Source organism: Geotrypetes seraphini, chromosome 1 (genome assembly GCF_902459505.1).
Source record: "Geotrypetes seraphini chromosome 1, aGeoSer1.1, whole genome shotgun sequence".
NCBI lineage: Eukaryota > Metazoa > Chordata > Amphibia > Gymnophiona > Dermophiidae > Geotrypetes > Geotrypetes seraphini.
This window is the reverse complement of record NC_047084.1, coordinates 289,754,177-289,776,344: the sequence shown is the minus strand read 5'-3', so window position 1 is coordinate 289,776,344 and position 22,168 is coordinate 289,754,177. Positions and strand designations below refer to the sequence as shown.

Here is a 22,168-nt window from a genome sequence, read left to right as displayed (position 1 = left end):
AAGCACATGTGCTGCCCAGGAGGTGGTGAGCCTCTATCGATAGCTGGATACTACAAGTGCCTCCCCCCCCGGTTGGTTGATATAAGCCACTGTTATGAGACAGATGGAATCTGCAGTGGCTTGTCCTCTAGGAGGGACTGAAAAGGCCAGGAGCACTTTGTGAACCACTTCAAGTTCTAGGTGGTCGATAGCTCAATTTGACTCTACCATATTCTAAAGACAAACTAGCATCAGTCACTACACCTCTATCCAAAATGAGGAAGACAGAAAAACCCCACAACACACTGCTCCTTACTTGTGAAGTCCAGGAAAGAGGCACATGGTAATTCGGAGAGACCAAAGGGACAGCAGAGACTGCTAAAAAGAACACATGAGTGCCCTGGCCCACTGAACATCTGTGTCGCTACCATGGAGCCCAAATCCTGAACAAAATCCCACACGTGCAAATTCAGTCTACGACAGACCCGGAATTAAAGCTTATCTCATCTGAGATCCAGCAGTAACACTTTCCCTTGTGAGGCATCAAAGTTCACCCTCATATATACCAGAGACTGCATGGCCACCAAATGACTCACAGGGAAACTAATCACCTAACCCTGTGACAGTAGTAGCCAAATCACTCTGGGAGGTGGCCAAATTGCTGTCCTGCATAGAAGAGATCTGGTTTAACCAGTCATCCAAACAGGCATGAACCTGGATTCCCTCTCACTGCAAATGAGCTGTGATCATTACCATGAATTTAGAAAAGGTTCCGAGAGGATATAGCTAGGCCAAAAGGAACTGTCCGGATCTGAAAATGCCTCCTCAGCACAGCAAAACACAGATAATGTTGATGTGAAAGCCAGATGGGGATGTGAAAGTTTGCTTCCTTGAGGTCGAGGGAGTTCTGAAACTGTTTCAGCTGAAACACTGCCATCACTGAGCACATAGTTCCCATTCAGGTGTCTGACTTGCAGAAACTTGACAATATGATTGAGATCAAGAGGAGGACAATAAGAGCCGCCCATCTTTAGTACCAAGTATATGGCATTAATGGCCCTGACCCTGCTCGTGAGCAGGAACTTGCAGAACAGCCCCAGTCTCTTTTTTGTGCAAATCTTTGCATGGGGAGTCCAAGAAAAAAAATCTGGATTTGAGAGAACTCTAATTTGTAACTGTCTTTGATGTTATCTAGGACCAACTGATCTGAATCTTAGCCCACTTCATAAAAATGGGTGTGTGTCCCCTTATAACCTCAGCCAATAAGCAGACCAGAATCCCATCACTGTGATGGATGAGCAGCAGGGGAGAATCAAGGACTGAAAAAAATGACTGTTTGGCAGATATCTGAGCCTTTGTATTATTTTATGTCCTTAAGGTAAGAACAAGCCTGGACCGACCTAAAGGAATTTTTAGGCTTGTCCTTGGGCAAATGCTAAGACTTAGAATTTCCCAAATCTTTGACTAACTTTTTCAAATCCTATAATTTGCATCGAAAAAGTAGCTCTCTGGATGGAACATCCACTGCCCAATAGCAGAACCATAACATAAGCCTAGTAGTGACTGTCATTGGTTGGCTAAAGTTCAAATAAGTTCATATAGTCATCTAGATGTTACTTCTCTCCATAGCAGAGAACTTTAGAGAAATCTGGGAATCTAAAAAAGAAAAGGAATCTACTGCTTGCTGAACCCAGCTGAGGCAAAACCTAGTTGCATAACAGCTGCAAATAGCCGTTCGGAGTGAGAGCGCTGACAACTTGAAGGATAGCTTTAATAAAGCTTCCCATCTGATGTCCTTATGCTCCCTTCATGGAAAGAGTTGTCTTCTTAGTCACTGCAGCCACAATGGCATCCACCTTGGCATGGCATCCACCTTCAATGTCTCCAATTCATCCTAAAGAAACAAGTAAAGGCAAGACACAGCCCTCACCACCCCAACTAGCATCATGAGTGGACCGCTGAGTTGATTATTAACTCCTAAAAAGCCTCATGAACAGGAAAGAAGTTGAGACTTCCTTGTACTAGCCATCTTAGAATTTGAGCAAAAGCTACCTGAGAGCCAGATGATGAAATATTTAAAAATCACCAGAGCTTTAGTGATCAAAGACAACAGCTCCTCTTTTTGCAAAATCCAAACCGCTAAAGAGTCATAACGGTATCATTCAGAATCTCTCCTCAGGTAAACTGGAATGAGCAGAAGCTGTGGAAATACCCCATTTAGAGGGGGTAAGAGAAGAACCTGCCCAAACATCTCTTCTTTGAGAAGGAATCTGGCTGCAGAATCTGAGAAGCATAGAGTTTCAGCATCTGGGTTCATTAAATATGCCTGGTACATAAGAACAAATTCTGGTGAGAAAGGTTCCTGAAAGACAACAAGACCCAGAATTCAGAGAAGCAGGGGCTAAAGGCTATGATCCTGAAACAAAAAGCAATTCCTGTTATGAAGGCCCAAAATGGCTGCAGATGCAGGTATAGCACCATAGCTGGAAAATGTTGCATCTTGTGTGCCAAAACCTGTCTCACTCAGGAACCCAATGACCCCGTCAACTCTGATACTGAATCCGATCTGTCTTAAGCCAAATCAACCTCACACTGTTCCAACACTGCTGCCCTTCCACCACAAAAGCTGTGCTTTACAGTCTCCGCAGTCATAAAAAAAACAAAGTGAAAACAAAATCATGAAGAGAAACAGCCAAATAAAATTTAAAGAAGTACTCACAACATTAGACTGCCAGTTTCCCTGCTCAGTCACTGAAGAAACACAGCAACAGGCTGGAATAAGCCATCCCCCTCCTAGATAAGCCTCAATAGCATGATTACTGCTGTTTCCCCTCAACAGATTTTGTGCTCAGTTTCTCCTCTTCTGCTTTGTTTGTTAAGATCTGAGAGGCATAACAAGAAAGGCAGATGATAAAAGGTGGGGGAGACAGACCTGGCATCACCAGATGCACCCCAAATAGGTACCAAAGCTGCCTAGGCACCAACACCCAGAGCAGAAGCCGAGAAAATAAAATCAAGTGAGAGCGCATGCACAGCCAATTCGAGAGCGAGAACATACTGGCTGATTAAGGACCATCTAATCAGAGTTCAAGTCTGTTCTCTCTCTCTACCTGCTGGTAGACAATTACAACCCACAAGTCTCCGGAGCTTTCCAAAGAAGCACCACTGGAGAGACTGGACCCTGTCCTTGAGGTGCAGCTTACTCGTTTGCAGGAACTGGGCTTCAGTTTGGAGGACTGTAGCAAAGCTCTCCTGACTTGTAAAGATAACTCTAAAAATGAAAAGTTCCCTTCAGTACAGATTTATACCTTGCAGAGATTTCACCTGTGTGGTATTCTGCGACTTCTGAATACCATTAAAGGGACATACTCACCCTCAACACCTATGCCCCTTCCTCATAGGACTTGGCTTGGTGTGGTGTCATTACTTTTTAAACAAGACAATTATTCTTTCTAGTCTCCCATCTCTGTTGGTTAATTGTGCTGAAATTTGTTTTATTCTTTCTTCTAACTTTTCCCACTTTTCACTGACCTTCCCCTCACTTCAGGTAGCATACTTGGCGATTAATCTGTGGGTATTCCACAGTTATGATGTCATATTTAAAATTCTCCACCCAGAGCTATAAAACATATATAAAGGGGCATCAATATGTCATCTCTTCCAAATTTTTAAATTTTTGAGCAACTATTTTCACATAGGGAACCCAGCCCACTAACTCACTCAACTCTTCACTGGTCTCTGTTTATATATTTCACTAGTAATAATATTCAATGTATTACTCTTATACTTTCATTTGTTTATTATTTTCTTTACTTACCTTAAAGAACAGGACTATGAACAAGTTGTAATGCAACATTCTTATGCCCATAAGGTTTGTCTGACTTCAGAAGCAGCTTGTGTACTTAAGCACAAATTTTATAAAATGCATGTAATTGTAAAATACACCAGGAGTAAATGTCTGCTGGTACTTTCCTTGGGGTAACTTTAGAAGGGAAAGTAGATGCCTAATTTTTCCTTGGCAGTCTGTCCTAATATTACCCACCTTGGGAGTCATTTTATTTGAAGCCATTTATATTCACCTCATACAAGGGCTGCTCAAAAAGCATCATACCTTAATTTTTCTTGCATAAACAAATAAAGCTAGGGAGGCGTGGTTTGCTGAAGGTATGTAGGCGACCCTAATGCACATGCTTGAATTTTTTCCCACCTACAGAAGCTGTCAGTTGCCGGCGGACCACCGATGAATGAGGAAGTGTAAGTGAGCGCCGTCAGATTTTCTTTGCTAACGTAATGATAGAAAAAGCTGAACAATGCTACTGCATTGAATTTTGTGTAAAGCTTGGTATTTCCCAAGTGGAAACGATCCACAGATTCAACAGGTCTTCGGGGACAAAGCAATGGGCACCACACACATAAAGGAGTGGTACAACCGCTTCAGAGATGGCCGCACATCAGTGAAGAGTGAAGCATTTTCTAGTAGGCCTTCAACATCCAGAAATGAGATCGTCATTGATCAAGTGAAGACCCTTGTGATGCAAGATCGTTAAATCACGATCAGAGAACTTGCGGACGAGACGAGCATCAGCGTTGGATCCATTCATTCCATTTTGACTGAGGATTTGTGCTTCAGGAAAATTTCAGCGAAGTTTCATGCCAAAGCTGCTAACGATCGATCAGAAGCAATTCTGTTTGAAGATCGCACAGGACATGCTGGAGACTGAACAGTGATCCCAACTTCCACAGCACAGTGATCACTGGCGATGAGTCCTGGGTTTATGGTTACGACCCAGAAACCAAGTTGATGTCATCACAATGGAAGCATTCAAAATCCTTGAGGCCAAATAAAGCAAGGCAGGTCCGCAGCAATGTCAAAGTACTGTTGACAGTCTTCTTTGACTCCAGAGTATGCACCAAATGGCACAACCATCACCAAGGGGTACTACCGCCTTCATAACGCTGTGAGACGCAAACAGCCGGACCTGTGGACAGCGGGCAACTGGTAGCTCAATCATGATAACGCACCTGCCCATTCTTCACATTTGATACGGAATTTCCTGCCAAACACTACACACTTGTGATTCCTCATGCTCCCTACTCTCCCGACATGGCTCCATGGGACTTCTGGCTTTTCCCCCAAGCTGAAAAGGACCAGATTTCAGTCAAGAGAAGACATCATGCAAAATGCGACGGACCAGTTGCAAGCAATCTCAAAAGAGGCATTCCAGTGCTGCTTCAGACAGTGGCAGAACCGTTGGAAGAAGTGTGTGGCAGCCCAAGGTGAATACTTTGAAGGAGATTAGTATAAGATTGTTGTATCTGAATACAAGTATTTTTTATGAATAAAGATCTGATACTTTTTGAACAGCCCTCGTATACTTGAATATAAACCTAAGTAACCCCCCCCCCAAAAAAAAAAAAAAAAAAAACAACACAGGGGGAATAGGTTTACTCAAATATAAACCAAACTCATGGCAATCCCAAAAAGTTACTGTGGGAACTTACATCAGCCATTTTGATTATTGAAACTGCATGAGGCAGGAGCCATACGAAGATCGCTCTTCCCCTGGCTTACCATTGGACCAGCAGGGCTTAAGTCCATATTTGTTTTATCATTCCCCCTTTGAGAAATTCCATAACCCCTATTTGTTCCGTTTTAATTAGATTGTAAGCTCTATTGAGCAGGATTTGTCTCTTACATGTTTAATGTACAGCACTACATTTGATTAGCAGTGCTATAGAAATAATTAGTAGTAGCAGATCACTGGAAGGGGGGGGGGAGTTCCTACCTCCACCTGCTGGTAGAAGGCATAACATCCACTCATCCAGGATGGTACAGCCCAAACAATGAATTTGATATTAATGGCAAGTATTTGCCAAGGGGGCTGCTTCTACCTTTGTTTAGTGTAGGGTGACCATCAGTGGCATATTTTTATTAGTATTGAAAAGTTATCAATAAAAGGTTCAGAAAGCTGATGATTGATCAATTTTCTAGACTCAAACCAATTTCGATTTCAATGGAAACTACAAAATACTAACTAAAAATAATAAAACTATATTAAAGGTGGAAAGTGGAAAAATAATCAGTTGAGATGTGAAAAACAATCAGTTGAGATGTGAAAAACAATCAGTTGAGATGTGAAAAACAACAATTTTTGTAATAAAACAAAGCCAAAGGAAGTCATTTTCTCCATGATCCAGATTTTTCCAGGATAATGGAGTGCAAAGTTTTCATTCACTGAAATCTCATTCTAATCCTATCTTCCACCTGTATCATTTAAAAGAATATAGAAACCTCTGCAGCTATGTTAAAGTGACACAAGCAGGGTTTCAAATTGAGTTAGGATCATGGTGTAGTAAAATAGTGCATGTATGACAAGTAAATTCATTTTTCCATCATCTGATTCTGTTAAGACCATTACCATATTGGTGCCTTCTTTTGATCAACAAACTTCAAGAAGGATATGGAACATTTGGAGAAATCTAGAGGAGCTAGGCAACAAGACTAATAAGATTCAACAGCAAATCAGATAAATATTTGTTTACAATATTTAGATAGTAAGAATCCTACATTCAGGCAGGAGACTGGGGGAAGGGGAAAGTGATAAAATTCAAACAGAGTAGACACTTGCACTCAAGGCATAAGATAAACTACATGGAAAAGCAGTTACAACCAAAGCACCTTAATGGGTGGAACTGTATGGGCCATTTCTGTTTATCATCTATTAGATCCCTATATTAGTAGAACCCTTAAAGCCTTTTCATTTTCTTTCTAATTCTGATTTGTTAGCAATGAACTTATCTAGGTCAATGATGCAATCAGTTTTATCTTCAATTCTTGGAGAAAACATTTTAACATTTAAGCATGTAGATTTTCAGCACTGTCTCTTTATGGTATTTCTTTCCAGACTACCATTCCTTTCTGGCTCCATCTATTTTCTCAGTTTTCCTCTTCTCAAAAAAACTTCATGTTTTAAGTGTTTTAAATCTGTAAAAAAAAGTGCTTGTCACCCTGAAGAAAAGTGGCTATGAGCCCTTTTTTTCTTCTTTAAAATAAAAGGATTTCTATCCAGTTATAGAAATGCATAGTTCATTTAACCAATCCTATTATGGGAAAAACACTTTATAAGCTAGTGATGCTACATAATATGCAAATGGACACAAAATATTAAAGCTTGTTTAGAACATTTTCAACATAGAAATATTTTAGTTGGTAAAAGTGACTAAAGAATATTTTACATCTTATGGTCCAATGTAGTCTACAAAAGATTCTGAAGACACAGAATGGGAGACTATACAGTGGTGTACAAAAGTCCTGCATCATTTGACTTGGTTGATGAATTTTAAGTTATGTCGCCATTTGTTATGTATTATTTTGTTTAATTTTCTATTCTATTATCATATGTTCAGTTATTGTACAAGCATATTTGCTAAATGTGTGCCTTTAAATAAATTTTCAGTCTAGAGAAATTTTGTTGAACATCGGTAATGATAATGTATTGTGCTCGTATAGCTCCTATGATATTAAATTGTAGCAATGGATTCTGTTATATTACTATTAGTTTTAGTTTTATTTCTATAGTTAGCCCTGAAGAGGGCTGTTTTCTCATCTACTGCTTTCAATATTTGATTGGCCAGCCTTTGTTTTTGCGGACAAGAAAACACCTTTTGGGCATAGAGTGGACCAGCTTCACCAGATGCTCGTGGATGACAATCCTATTCCAAGCTTCAATTAATGACACAATCAGTTCTTGCTTCGTTGTTCGTTTTTGGCTGTTTTGTTTTTTAAAAAATATTTCCAGTGACAGCTTGTGCCACAAGTTCTCATTTGGATTGAGATCTAGTGACTGAGCAAGCCAATCAATTGTCTTCACTCCCTTCTTTCTCATCCATTCGAGTACAGTTTTTGCTCAATGACATGGTATGTTATCTTGAAAGAAGTAATCACTAGGAAACAAGTTATCTGCTGTAGGTAACATGCATTTCTGCAGGATTTCAACGTACTTCATTGCATTCACCATGCCCTCTACAATGTGAAGCCGACTAATGCCACTTGCCGCCATACATCCCCATACCATGACAGGTTAGGGCATTCAGGCTTGAATTCTTCTCCTGGATATCTACGTACATACACTCTGCACTGATCACCCAAGATGCATAAAGTGCTCATCATTAAACACCTTCTCCCACATTTCCTTCATCCATTTGCCGTACTGCACAGCCCATGCCATTCTTCATTTTCGTTGTTGCAGTGTCAGTAGTGAGTTTTTCTTAACTTTACCCTCTCAAACCAAATTCCAGGCACCTACGCCTCACTGCGCTTGTACTTGGCTGAGCACTTGTTCTGCCATTCTCTCAGCAACTGAGGTGACGTCAGATTCCTATTGCCAAGCGATGTGCATCTCAACACTCAATCTTGTCTGTAACTTGTCTTTCTTGGTCGACCTGAACGCTGACTATTCTGTGTTCCTGTCTCCTCCTTCTGAAATACCCTGATCACTGTACTTTGAATGCATCCCATTCTCGGTGCAATATGTCTTCTGGAATACCCTCTTCACTAAGAACCACTATACGAACCCCATTTTCCTCTGACAAGAACTGAAATTTGGACTTCATTGCTATTGATGTCACTGGTGAATCAGTTGCAGGAATCCCAGACATTTATACTTCCCACCATGTAGTGAAGCTTAATGCTGATTGGCTGCAAAAATATCACTTCTGACTTGCTGCAAATGTTACACTGCTAATTGTGTGAAATACCAGAAATTTCATGAAATTACATTTATGACATTTCTGGTAATTACATGGAAGTATACTTTTCAGACAAAATTATGTTCAGTTAGTGGTTTAAATTTATGTTAACTGAGCCTCAAATGTCTAAATACTAAAATTTCACCATGTGATGCAGAACCTTTGCACACCACTGTGTACTTAGTGAATGGACTACTTTCTATATATTAAAACTAGGATGTTCGTTTCAAACATTATAGGACCAATGTGTTATAAGAAAATACAAAAGATTTTTAATACAGAAATGTTAAAACCATATTTAAGTTATTGAATTACAGAACTATTACATCTGTTAATGTGTAACAAAAGGCAAATTTCAATTTTCTTTTTCTAATTACATATTTCAGCTTTCACTCATACATTATTCCACTTTTCCTTTCATTAACTTTTTTTAAAACTTTTTCTTGATGGTAATACATAAGTTAAAAATGTTACATTTGGAATTTTCCAAACTAATTAACAAATTAAATTTCTCAATTTGTTTGTACTTCATGTTTTAGTACAAAATCTGGTTCTTTGTTAAACCATCCAGACTTTTTACCCACCATGGTTTAAATTTTTTAAAATGGTTAATTGTTTATTATTTCAGAAGTTTATGATGTGATTGTCATGGATCAAATCTGCTACTTTCATTCTGACCAAGGAACTGCCTGAATTATGTAGGTTTCACGGTTTATGGTGGTAGTTGCTTATGGTGGCTAGTTGAAACAGTAGCTATGATATATAAACCCAAATTTGGAGAAACTCTAGCACAGCCAAGGGCTGTGCAAAAAGGAGCCAGAAGCATATAAATGGCTTCAACAGTCAAAAGTAGAGAATCACCACAAAGGTATGAGAAGACTTAATAGATTGTGATGGAATGGAGGAAAAAAGGGAGAGAAGATGAAGATGAATCAAAACTGTACCAAAACTAAGAAAAAGTGTTGTTATAACTCATGTCATTCCTGGGGGTTTTTGTGTTTTTTTGACAGGGAGGGTGTTAGCAAACTGGAAGTGCTCTCAAACTGGTTGTCAAGTTAAGCCATTTATGTGCCAGGATAGGGAATGTGTCCTCAACCTGGTACATTCATGTCTGTAGTCATCACTTTCGATCCGAGGTGGTTCAAATAACATACCACCAAACGAGTCTATTCCAAACAGTTTCAGATAGAGCAGATCTAACTTTCAAGATCTGACACTGAAATGGTCACTCAAGAGTCTCTGTTCAGCTGATCACAAGGCACTAACTCCAAAATCACTCCAATTAACTCCAGACATGAAGAAGGGAGAAGGTTGAACATTTGCAATATCTCTGCACCTGCAGAAACAACTTCTCTACCTGCTCCTTAAATCAGCAAGACCTCGCCGATCTTGGTATCAAAAGCAGCTGAGACAGTTGAGACAGGGAGGGCAAGAGATTGCTCTTGCTGTTAACCAGTACCCAACCAAGCTTATCTAACAGTTTAGTTACTTAACCTTTGGCCACCCTCGTGTCTAACTCCAAACTGGCACAATCAGCCAATCGTCTAGTTAAGAGTAAACCCAATACCTTTTTTCTGAAGGAAAGCTGTCACCATCAGTATATATGACTTTGTAAAAGGTTCTGGACACTGTGGTGAGACAAAGGAAGATCCATTAACTAAAAATATTATACCAGCATGCAACACTGCAGGAATCTGGTGTTGCTTCCAGACTTAAATATGAAAACTGGATCTTCTGAAAGGTCCAAAAAGGATACAAACTCTCTATCTGATTGCTAGATCGCCAAGCTTAAGGCATCCATTTGAAACTGGGGTACCCACTGAGAAGAATAGACTACCTTTATGTCTAGAATGCTCCCTCTTTCCCCCCCCACCCCACCCCCACCCAGCAGGAGCAGCCTTTCAAAGGCATGTTTTTGCTGGCTGTTTCACAGGGAGAAACCATAAAAGCATCAGAAATGGGGAAAAAGCATATTCCCAACAAGGATGCATTCTGAAGTACATTAAGTACCCACTGATCCAAGCTAACTGGGTCCACTCTGAAAAATGAATAAATATCACTCCTCACCCCCCCCCACAATCAGACTTCCCTGGGGGGGGGGGGGAAGACCCACACTGAAACTCACTGTAAGCCTCAAGATCCACAAGAGGACAACCTTACACCCCCTCTGTGCTTACACACGGCACAAAATGGCTTTTAAAGCATACTGTGAAAGAAGTGGTTTGTCCCCATCCCCCTTGATGTGCCTCCAATTTCTAAGCTGCAGATGCGCAAGGAACCTCTCAAGGACCATGCTCTATCCTCAGGAAACCTCTGGGGGTCTGGTTTCTTCCAGGTCCTTCATGTGCTTCCTGGTATCATCCCACACAACTTATCCTAAATGGAAGCTTAAGTCCTGGCACCCAAGTCCTCTGATCAACTGTAAAACTATAATCAATCACTCAACAGCTACTACTAGAATCTACAGACAGTGAGGTAATCCAGATTAAATCAAAGAGTATCTACAAAGAAGGCTCCAAACCAATACACAGGAAAAAAACTTGTTTCAATTAAACCTCAGCTCTGTCAATTCTTAAGGACAATATCCCTCCTTCAACAGAATAGGCTTATAGTAACCAGAATGCTCACCAAAGGATGCTGTAAAACAAGTGTATGTCCTCCTATAAGACCATAGAAACAGAAAAATGAAGGCAGATAAAGACCATATGACCTCTCTAGTTTGCCCAACCATGCCATATTCTATTCCCTCATCTCCCTCAAAAATCCAACATACTTGTCCCCAAGCTTTCTTGAATTCACATAATACTTTTTGTCTTCACCACCACCGGGAAGCCATTCACCATTCTTTCCGTGGAAAAATTATTTTCCGAGGTTACTCTTGAATCTATCCCCTTTCACTTTCATCCTATGCCTCCTCATTCCAGTTTCCTTTCAATTGACTCACCTCATGCACATTTACTCCACATAGGTATTCAAACATTTCTATCATATCTCCCCTTTCCCACATTTCCTCCAAAATATATATATTGAGATCTTTAAGTCTGTTCCCATATGCCTTATGATGAAGACCATGCACCATTTTAGTAGCCTTCCTCTGCACCGAGTCCATCCTGTTTATATCTTTTTGAAGCTGCAGTCTCCAGAATTGTACACAGTATTCTAAATGAGGTCTCACCAGAGTCTTAATACAGGGGCATCAATACCTCCTTTTTCTTACTGGCCATACCTCTCCCTATGTACCCTACTGTAGCGTCCTTCTAGCTTTCATTGTCACCTTTTCAACCTGTTTGGCCAACGTAAGATCATCACATACTATTCACACCCAAGTCCTGATCCTCTTCCATGAAAGTTTTTCACTGTACCATTTCCTCTGGTTTTTGCAGCCCAAATGCATAACCTTGCATTTCTTCACTAGGTCCTTCCTTCATTATCCACACATGCCACTCTATTGCAGATTTTGGTATCATCTGCAAAGAGAAATCTTACCAGACGGCCCTTCAGCGATCTCTTTTACAAAAATGTTAAAAAGAACAGGCTCAAGAACTGAACCTTGAGGCACACCACTGGTTAACATCCCTTTCCTCAGAGCAATCTCCACTGACTTCTACCCTCTGTTGCCTTCCACTCAATCAGTTCCTGACCCAGTCTGTCACTGAGGCCCATACCTAGGGTACTCAGTTTATTTATTAGATGCCTTTGTGGAAAACTGTCAAAGGCTTAGCTAAAATCTAAATACACCACATCGAGCGCTCTCCCTCTATCCAATTATCTTGTTACCTGATCAAATAAATTGATCAGAGCCTCTCCACAACCGTAGACCATTCTCAAGTATCATATTACGAACAGTCTTTATGAAGGGACTAGGCCTATAGAGAACTTCTCAATCCATGCCAGGACACAATCTCCATCCAAAGCCTTCTTACCAGATGCTTCCTTTTGCACTGGAACAAACAAGAGGGTACATTTTTCTTCTTAGGGGAAAACTCTCCCTCCTCCAGGAATAGACTAAAGACTAGCTGCTCCATCCTCCTCTTGCCTAACACCTCAGTAACCATAAGGATGGAATGGACTCCTAGACTGCCTCATCCACCAAGCTCCGCTTCTTACACCCTAAGAGAACCAGCAGGATGAATCCATCTTTAGGACTCAACCTAAGGCAGCCCAAGCTTGAAGAGCCAGCTGCATGGTTCCTAACATCTACTGGATGAAGATGAGCTATAAGAAACAAAACAAAACTAGTGCAGCCCCAAAAGTAAATATCCCAACAGACCAAGACGCCACACAGAACCCACCCCCTAACGCCTGGTATATACTCCAGGTAAAGGGGGGATACCAAACCCCCATTGCCAACCTACTCCAGGTAAAGGGGGGATACCAAACCCCCATTGCCAACCAATCAAAGAGAGTCTATCAATGCAGGGAGAAAAAAAAAAGAAAAACCTAAAGCTTTATGATTGACTGGAGCAAAGTGGGGTATAGAACAAGTTCAGCCTGCCATACTATATAGGTGGATCTGGAAAGTTCCAGCTTCTGCCTCCATCCTGCTTGTTCAGTGTGGGCACAATCCCAATGCACCAGCTTCCTCCATATATTGCACCAACAACTCCAGTCCAGCACTATCATCCTAGCCAGTCCTCAGACTAAATAGCTGCTCCAGAAATCTGTCCTAAAGTCTGCATTAACTCTCTCAATATCTTTCCAATTGATTCTTACTTTTCTCTATTTAAAATAACTAAAAGAAAAAAATACCTACGTAAAACACCTTACCAACCCAGAAGAGAGTCAAGCCAACCTCACAGGTTAGGAGGGGGGGAAAAAACCTACCATGCAGCCAGGAAGAGGGAAAGGGAAGGGATCTCTAACCCTGGAACCAGTTCAACCTATCTCAAACTTCCCAGTCTGACAGCAGGTCCAAAGACCAGCTTTCCAACTGAATCTCACCCTAGTGAAAGCCTTCAGATATCAGGAAGTGCCAGGGCATTCACGCTCAATACCCTAGCATATCTGTTAAAACAAGGGCCACAGACTAAGGTTGAGAGAGCCTATCTATAGCTTCTGCTGCACCACTCCTTATACTAAATACCACATCTACTGGCAGGTTGCATAAGCCTATGTGTTTAGACTGATCTAACAGGACAATAAGGACACTAAGTTCAGCAGGTTTTAGAAGTCAAATCAAAAACCTGCTGTAAAACTGAGGCTAAAATTGCCCGCAGATATTAAAACAGTTGGTAAGAATTTATATACATGGTATATAGTCAGCGATCAATGCTGTTTATAAGACTCCTAAACAAAAATATCACTGGTCCATAAAATATGGGAAAATGAAGGCATGCAACTGAAAAATTTACATGGGCAGCATAATGGGCTAAGTGACTACAGGTCAGTCTTCATGTTCTGGGAGCATTTAGTTCATTATCTGGGGAATTACAGTATCGATGTATTCATAATAGGCAAGTATACCTAAGCCAATACACTCACAACCTGCAGAATGAGGTCTGCACTTTTAGGATATTTAAAATAAAAGACAGCAAACACCTTGGGAGTGGCATTTTCCGAATTCTCTTTCTCCTAAGCCAGAGATACTGTACTGTAGCCAGTAAGGTGGTCTGGGTGTCTCAAAAATAAGGAATAATAGAGTCCTATAAGAAATGGGGAGGAAAACGTATTGGTGGGAACTTAAGTCCATCAGTTCAGTGAAAACACATATCTGTCAAGTGCTCACTGTGGGGACTTTTCAAAGGAAGACAAGTATATGCTGGAAAAGTATAAGGGACTTTGTTACGGAGAACAAGATGTACACTATGTAGAGTAAAGCTCCTAGACCTTTTAGGGATAAAGGTCCCAACAACGAAACTGATGCCTGCTGTTTCCTAGGTCCACTACTGTATCTAAGTAGAGAGATCCCAACTCGGGGGCAATTTGGAGGAGAATAGGAAAGGAATATAAAGAGCACAGAAAATTTTAGCAAATAAAAAGAAAAAAAGTTGAAATAAAAATCCTCCCAAAAAAGGAATTACAAATCAATTTAATTAAAACAAAAAAGGCACAAAAATCCCAAAGAATTAGGATAAAATATTTTTCCTCTTCAGTAAAAAAATTCTAGCTTAAAAGTTTCTTAAAAGATTTTAAATTCCAGCAAAACAAGTGAAGACTAAGGAGTAAACTAATTTGGGGGATGCAGCAACAAATAAACTGCCTGGTGCTCTCTTCAGAGGTAAGAGATATACAAGTTCTAGTTTTAAGGCATAGAAGGAATCAATTTTAGATTTAAGAAATCGTTTAATTGGCATATTTATTCTTTTCTACGTCTTCAAAGGTTCCAAAATTAACTTTTCAGTATCTAACCCTACCCCAAGCGTTCTTTTTCCCTGTCTGGATCTCAAAATTAAGAGGATATCTTTGGCTAATGTTGAGTTAAAAATACCTACCTAATAAGCTGTGTGAGAAAATCAGAGCAAATCCAACGAAAAAAAGTCTTGTTAAAACATTGTGAACTAAAATTCACTGCCATCAAACCAAAGTTTTTTGTTTCTGTTTTCACCAATTGGAAACAGACTACTATCACTTAATATTGGATAATGCTGAAATTACTTACACCATCTCAAGAATCTGTATGAAAATTGTAGAACTGCTAACACTAGCCTCCACGCCATCCTCTTGCTGTTCACTCTTTTTCTACAAGTTCAGGAGAATAAGAGTGTGATCTCAAAAATTTGGGGGTGGTGGTTTGTTTTATTTGTTAAATGGAATAGTTTAAGAGAGGTGGTAAGTCTAACTAATACAGAAGACTCTTGTTCAGGCAGTCAAAAGATCTCAAAAAATGAGATATATAAAATAAAAAAGCCACACAAACCAAAGATAAAGGGCTAAATATGACCAGTACACCTGAGTACTCATATTTGTAAAATATCATCTAACACCAGTCCGAACAATTGCTACCTCTGAAGTATTTAACTGCCTCTAAAAAAAATAAAAAACAAAAACTCACAAAAAAAAAAAACACTCACCTTCAAATGTCTACATTCTACGTTACACAGAACACATAAATGTGGAAATATTCTTGGAGATGCCGCATAGTAATCGTTCATCATAGAAGGGGTTGGCAGTCTCTTCATCTTCTGAGCATCGGACTGTGACATAACAGGTGTCCAATTTCCTTTCATAAATTTAGTCATACTAGGACTCTGAGTCATAGGAGGCTGCACAGCAGATTCAGGAATGGCTTGGTAGTTTTGCTGATTCATAACTGTGCCCATCTGTAAACTGGGCGCACTGACCATGGGCACGCTGGGCACGTTGACCATGGGCACATTGGGCACATTGACCATGGGCACATTGGGCACATTGACCATGGGCACGCTGGGCACCTTAACCATGGGCATGCTGGGCACCTTGACCATGGGCATGCTGGGCACCTTGACCATGGGCATGCTGGGCACCTTGACCATAGGCATGCTGGGCACCTTGACCATAGGCATGCTGGGCTTGTTGCTAATTTTTGGTTGATTCTGATTCCTTTTAGACTTTGCTGAAGATGCAAGCACTTGAATGGGATGGCTTGCTGGAGTAATAGACTGTGATTCTGATATGACTTTCCTATTACCTAGTGGTGTTTGAAACATAGTTGATATCTTTTTTCCAGAGTCAACTTGATAAAGTGGCTGTGAATTTGAAGCTTCATGCTGGAAACCTGTCTGTCTCATAATTTCTTCAACAGGAAACATTCCCTGGTTGCAGCTTATAGTTGATTGTTGAATCTCCATGGATAGAGCAGATTGAGTCTGTAGAGTTTGATAATCATGTCTTGTTTCTAAATTTGTTACAGGACTGTAGATATGCCCCTGAATAGGATCATCGTTATAGCCATACTTGCTTCCATGTCCATAATCGATTACGTTGCTTTGCATAGGCTCACTTATTCTTCCTCTGTTTTTATTATCATCTGTACTGGAGATTTGGCTACCCATTTTACGAAGTCGTATGTCTCTCAGAATCAAAGGCATATTCGCTGGAGTTAGTTGATCATCTGGATAACGACTAAGCTCTTCTAGATCTTCATTGGATAGTCCAAAGCTTGCTAAGATACTAGAAGCACTCTCTGTTGTATATCGGCTCTGGCCTTCTGGAGTGTGTTCTACAACATGAGGTGTGGAAATTGGTTTTGTCATTTCCAGATGTCCACCTGAAGTATTCAGAGATGCAGAAGTCGGTTTGTCCCATCTAGTAGAGGTTTTCGACATGGTTTCCCGAAAGTTCATTTTCTCTTTCAGCGACCGAGGATCAATTCTGTGATGTGCACCCTGCATATTCATCTCCAGATCTTGATGCTGCATTTGTTGACCCAACCTCAGAAAGGATTCTGTGCCTCCAAATCTTTGCAAATTTCCTTGAGGTCCCATCATTCTATTAGGGGTTCCTTGCATACCCATTCGTTGAGACATTCCTTGCGACATTCCTTGCAGATTCATTTCTCCTGCTCCCATGAAAGAACTTTGATTCATCATCCCAGCCGGGCTCATCCCAGGCATATTCATCCTGGCTGATCTTTGACCAGGAAATGCTCCTCTAGGATTATACATGGTGGTTTTCAGTAAGGCCCGATTTAGCAAAGCACAAGCAGGTGTTGAAGTGTTTGAGACCACCGAAGACAACTGATGGAGAGCCAAATGAGTCTTAATAAGCTGCAAAGATGGCGGGCCCAACAGAAGTGGGCTTGAAATGCCAAAGTTCAACGAATTCACAACTGGTGCGCAATTTTCCAAGAACACCACAAAGCTGAAAGTTAAAACACAAATATTAGATTTTTATATCTTTCCAAATTTCTTCAAACAGTGGCTCTACAGCCACCAAGCAAAACATTATGGAAGGGAAAAACATTAACTGTAATGTTAAAATAGTGAAAGTCATTGTTTGTATTGATAAAGATATCTGTAAGTTATCCACAAACTTACACTAAAATTCTTATCTAAACAGCAAATAAAAGGTCAATTTTACATTTAGCAACATTATTTGCTTTCTTTTATATTTTCCAACTGTTGGAATTTGAGCATCTTCAAAGAAACTGTTATTGAACACAAAACATAATATGAAAAAATAGGAAGCAGAGTCAAAAAAAAAAAAAAGACATTAGGTTCTTCTTACCTTGCTAATATATTTTCTTCTAGATAGGCGTGTCATTCTGGACTGTATTCTCCCCATGCTCGAGAGCTGTACAGAAGAAATCCATTCCAGGTATTCAACTCCTCCTACTTCTCCAGAAGGCTCTGCTGCGCCCTTCAGTTTGTACCAAAGCAGGCAATAGCTCTATACAGGAAAACATAAAAAGGGGTACAGGGAGTCTCCCCCAAACTACAAATCTCTTCTACTCTGAAAGTATAACATGTTAAAACATTTTTTAAGTGAACTGAAACCTTGAAATAGCCATATCAAACAAACATTTGTGGTGCTAAATATTCCCCCAATGTGTTATAGCAATAGATTACTCTTCAAACTGTTGAGGTCTAAATGATAACAAAATCTCAGTTTTGAGTCGAACTTCCTGCTTGAAACAGTAGGCAGGTGGAGTAAACAACTGATAGTGCGAGATTCCAGAATGCCACACCTATCTACTAGAAAAGATATTAGTAATAGGTGTGTTATTCTAGACTGTAGAGATGTACAAAAGCAGTCCCAGGAATCAAGGATGGGACCTCTGCGCCTGCTCATTAACAATGAGGAACCAAACATGATACCTTCCCGTGCTGTCACGTCTACTTTGTAGAACTTGGAGAAAGTGTGCAGTGGACCAGGTCACTACCTTACAAATCTATCTGGACAAAGTCACCCGAGCTTCCGCTCATCAAAAGGTTATGCTTCTTGAGGAATGCGCTTTCAAGGAGAATGGTGATTTCTTGCCACAAACAATATATGCTGACAGATGACCATTTGTATCCATCTTGATGTGGTTGCCTTGTCTAGCCTGAATGGTGACCACAGGTAGATGGTCCGACAGTTGGAACTCATTGATGATCTCCAGATAATAGAGAAGAACGTTCCTTATATCTAGCTCTCTCAGAATCTGGTCATTTTCCTTTGACCATGTGGTCTGGAATACTGGCAATCTTACATCTGAATTGACATGAAACACCGAAACAACCTTTGGCAAAAAAAAGACAGGACCGTGAGCAAGGAAACTGCTGCCTCTGACCTTGAGGAAGGGCTCCCTGCACAACAGGGCCCGACTTTTGATTCTCATCTCGGCCATGATGGTAAAATCCAATAAGGGCACCTTTTGAATAGGCTCATATGGGGTCTGACTGAGGCCATGCAAAACCACGTTAAGGTTCCATGATGGAAACAATTGTTTTACCAGTGATCTCAGCTGTAGCACCCCCTTTAGGAATCTATGTCTGAATGTGAAACTAGGAAAGCTTTGAATCCATGGGTTCTGAAGAATGAGACCCCCCCCCCCCCCCGCCACTTGGACTCTGAGTGATGCCACTGCGAGATCTTTGCTGAGACCTACTTGACGGAAAGCAAGCACCACCACAATCGAAGCCCTAAAACTGCTCTTTCTTTCATGCCCGTGTTGAAACATCTCCCATTCCTTAGTGCAAGTGGAGACAGTTGTAGGCCTCGAGTAGCAATAACTACCTCAGACTATCCTTTATGCTCTTAACGCTTCACGCTCAAGAGCCATGTCATAAGACCAGAGCATACCATGGCCTGTGTAGCCACTCTCCCTGGATGGTTTGCTATTCTGTAAAAGTATATGTCCTATCATTGGCCATGGAGGAAACACGTACAAGAGTATGTTCTTTGGCAACGGCTGGACTAGGGCATCCAGGCCTTTGCTTCCAGGCTCAGATCTTCAACTGAAGAATCGTTTACCTTCCTGTTTCTTGCTTTAGCCATCAGATCGAAAGTTGGCCAACTCCATTGAAGAACAATGGACTGGAAACACTGCTGCAGATAATGTCCATTCTCCCGGTTCTAAGGTCTGCCTGCTGAGGTAATCAGCCTGGACATTATCCACTCCTGCTACATACATCGTGAAGATCGCCTGTAGGTATAGCTTTGCCTACCTGAATAAGAGGGCTTCCAGGCTCAGCTGTGCACTATTGGTACCTCCTTAGCAATTGACAAACGCCACCGCTGTAGCATTGTCCAAGAGGGCTGACTGCCTGTCCTTCAAAACTTCTCCAGCTTCTTTAGTGCCAAACAAATAGCCCAATGCACCAGTCTGTTGATGGACTACATTCTCTGGGAGGCCAACCACCACCTCTGGACTGGGCATCCGTTGCAATGGCCTCCCCAGTTGAGCAGGCTATCATCCATTGTGCGAATCACCTACTAAGTTATTCTGAGGGGCATACCCCGTAATACCTATGGATGGAACCACCAGCTCATGCTGCAGTGGGATTCTGGAGTACACTAGAGTCCTTTTGAAGGGAGTCCATTTGTGGAGACCGAGACAACAGTGCATTCTGGAAAGCTCTCGTGTGAGCCTTCGCCCAAGGGACGACATCTAAATAGGCTGCCATGGAGCCTAGGTGGTGCCTCACAGACAGAGCTGGCTTGGCTATCATGTTTGTTATCCGAGTGCAAAGCTTCTGTATGCATGCCTCTGGAAGATAAACCCAGCTATCTGCCGTGATGAATAGCACTCCCAGGTATTCCAGGGATTGGGACGAACCAGTTGGCTCTTTCGAAAATTCACCAGCCCACCCAGGCTCTGCATAACCTGTACCACTTGCGCCATTGCTTGATCCCTTTCTGATAATGATGGAGCTCTGATCAGCTAGTCATCCGAATATGAATGCACTTGCAACCCTGCCCTGTGGAGATGCGCTGGTACTACCATCACCAGGGCTGTGGAGTCGGAGTCGAGGAGTCTGAGTCGGAGGAAATTTCGGGTACCTGGAGTCGGAGTCAGAAGTACAAAAAACTGAGGAGTCGGAACATTTATCTACCGACTCCATTTTTGAACTTGACATACCAATCACGAGCGATTCTTTCAGCTATAGCACCCACTATATACACAGCACAAATGTTGCGAGCAGCTTCTGCGGCCTTAGAACCTTGATTAAAAGCAAAGAGAAGGTGGTGTCGAAAATGCTCATTTCTCTCAACTTGACATTCTATTTTAACGATCTGAAATTTAACCGGTGCTGTGGAGTCAGAGGAAATTTCGGGTACCTGGAGTCGGAGTCGGAGTCTGAAGTACATAAAACTGAGGAGTCGGAACATTTATCTACCGACTCCACAGCCCTGACCATCACCTTGGTGAACATGCGGGTGCTGTTCCAACCCAAAGGGGAGTGCCAAGAACTGGTAATGCCTTTTCACCACATAGAATTTCAGGAATTTCCTGTGTTCCCAAAACGTGGGAATGTGCAGATAAACTTCCATCAAGTCTAGGGAAGCTAGAAATTCCCCCCGGATGACTAACCGCATAATTTTTCCCTGCAAAAGCTTGGAACCTTCAGGGCCTCATTACCATGTGTGATATCCAGAACTATGGGCACTATGAAGTTTATGGAGTATCTGTCCAAGTCTGATTCTTCTGGCAGCACCGGCTCTATGGCCTGCATTTCTGCCAGTCTCTGTACTGTGGCTAAGACTCTGCATGGCCTTTCTGGGTGCCCAAATAGGGAATCCACAAACCGATCAGTTAGGGGATGGGAGAACTTGAATCCTCCCCAAATGATCTCCAGCACCCAGCAGTCTGCTCCCAGACCTCCACATATGTAGAGAGCCTTCCTCCTATCCTCAGGGGGAAGACTTCAGCCCTGGAGTCATTGTGCCTCCTTGAAGGCTGAAGAGGGACAAGAACTAGAGGCTTGGTTCCACCTAGGTCCTGTTTGTCTTGATCCCTGACAGGATCTCTGAGATGAGGCTCCTCCTTAGTACTGTTGAAAACTCCTTGAATTATGAAAATTAGACTTTCCAGAACTTCTAGATGTTCGTGGTCTGCTGTCCAGCACAGATTTTGGCCAGCGATCTGTCACACTGGCCATCACATCATCCAAACACTTTCCAAACATCTGTCCCTTGAAAGGGAGTCTGCCGAGAATAGTCTTGGAGGTGGACTCTCCTGCCCATTGCCTGATTCAAAGCATTCTGCGGGATGAAATTGAATAAGTCAAAACATGAATCCAATATCATAGAAAGCATCAGCCACATAACCCACCCCTGCTGACATAAGCTGGGGTAAAGGCTCGCTCTCTGTCAGTGCGAGCACACGCGTCTTGGTATGACAAGCATGTGCCACAAAAGAGGATGCTGCAGCTGCTTTAATCCTTAAGGCCAAACCTTCAAATTGCCTTTTTAGGACCACATCCACTCTGCTATCCTGCATATCCTTTAATACTATGCCTCACTCACTTGGCAGGGACATGTGCTTGATTATATGAGCAACCATGAAATCCATTTTAGGCTGAGCAAACATCTGTTGACA

General features: G+C 41.5%; 1 protein-coding gene across 4 annotated transcripts in view; it reads right to left on the bottom strand.

The window, feature by feature from the left end:
• Positions 1-22,168, bottom strand: part of ZNF638 (zinc finger protein 638) — a 570,425-nt gene that overhangs the window by 417,884 nt on the left and 130,373 nt on the right. For all 4 annotated transcript variants that reach the window (XM_033953374.1, XM_033953362.1, XM_033953382.1 and 1 more), the window contains exon 2: positions 15,738-17,505. In XM_033953374.1, the coding sequence (XP_033809265.1) occupies positions 15,738-17,505 (1,768 nt within the window). The remainder of the gene's footprint in view (positions 1-15,737; positions 17,506-22,168) is intronic.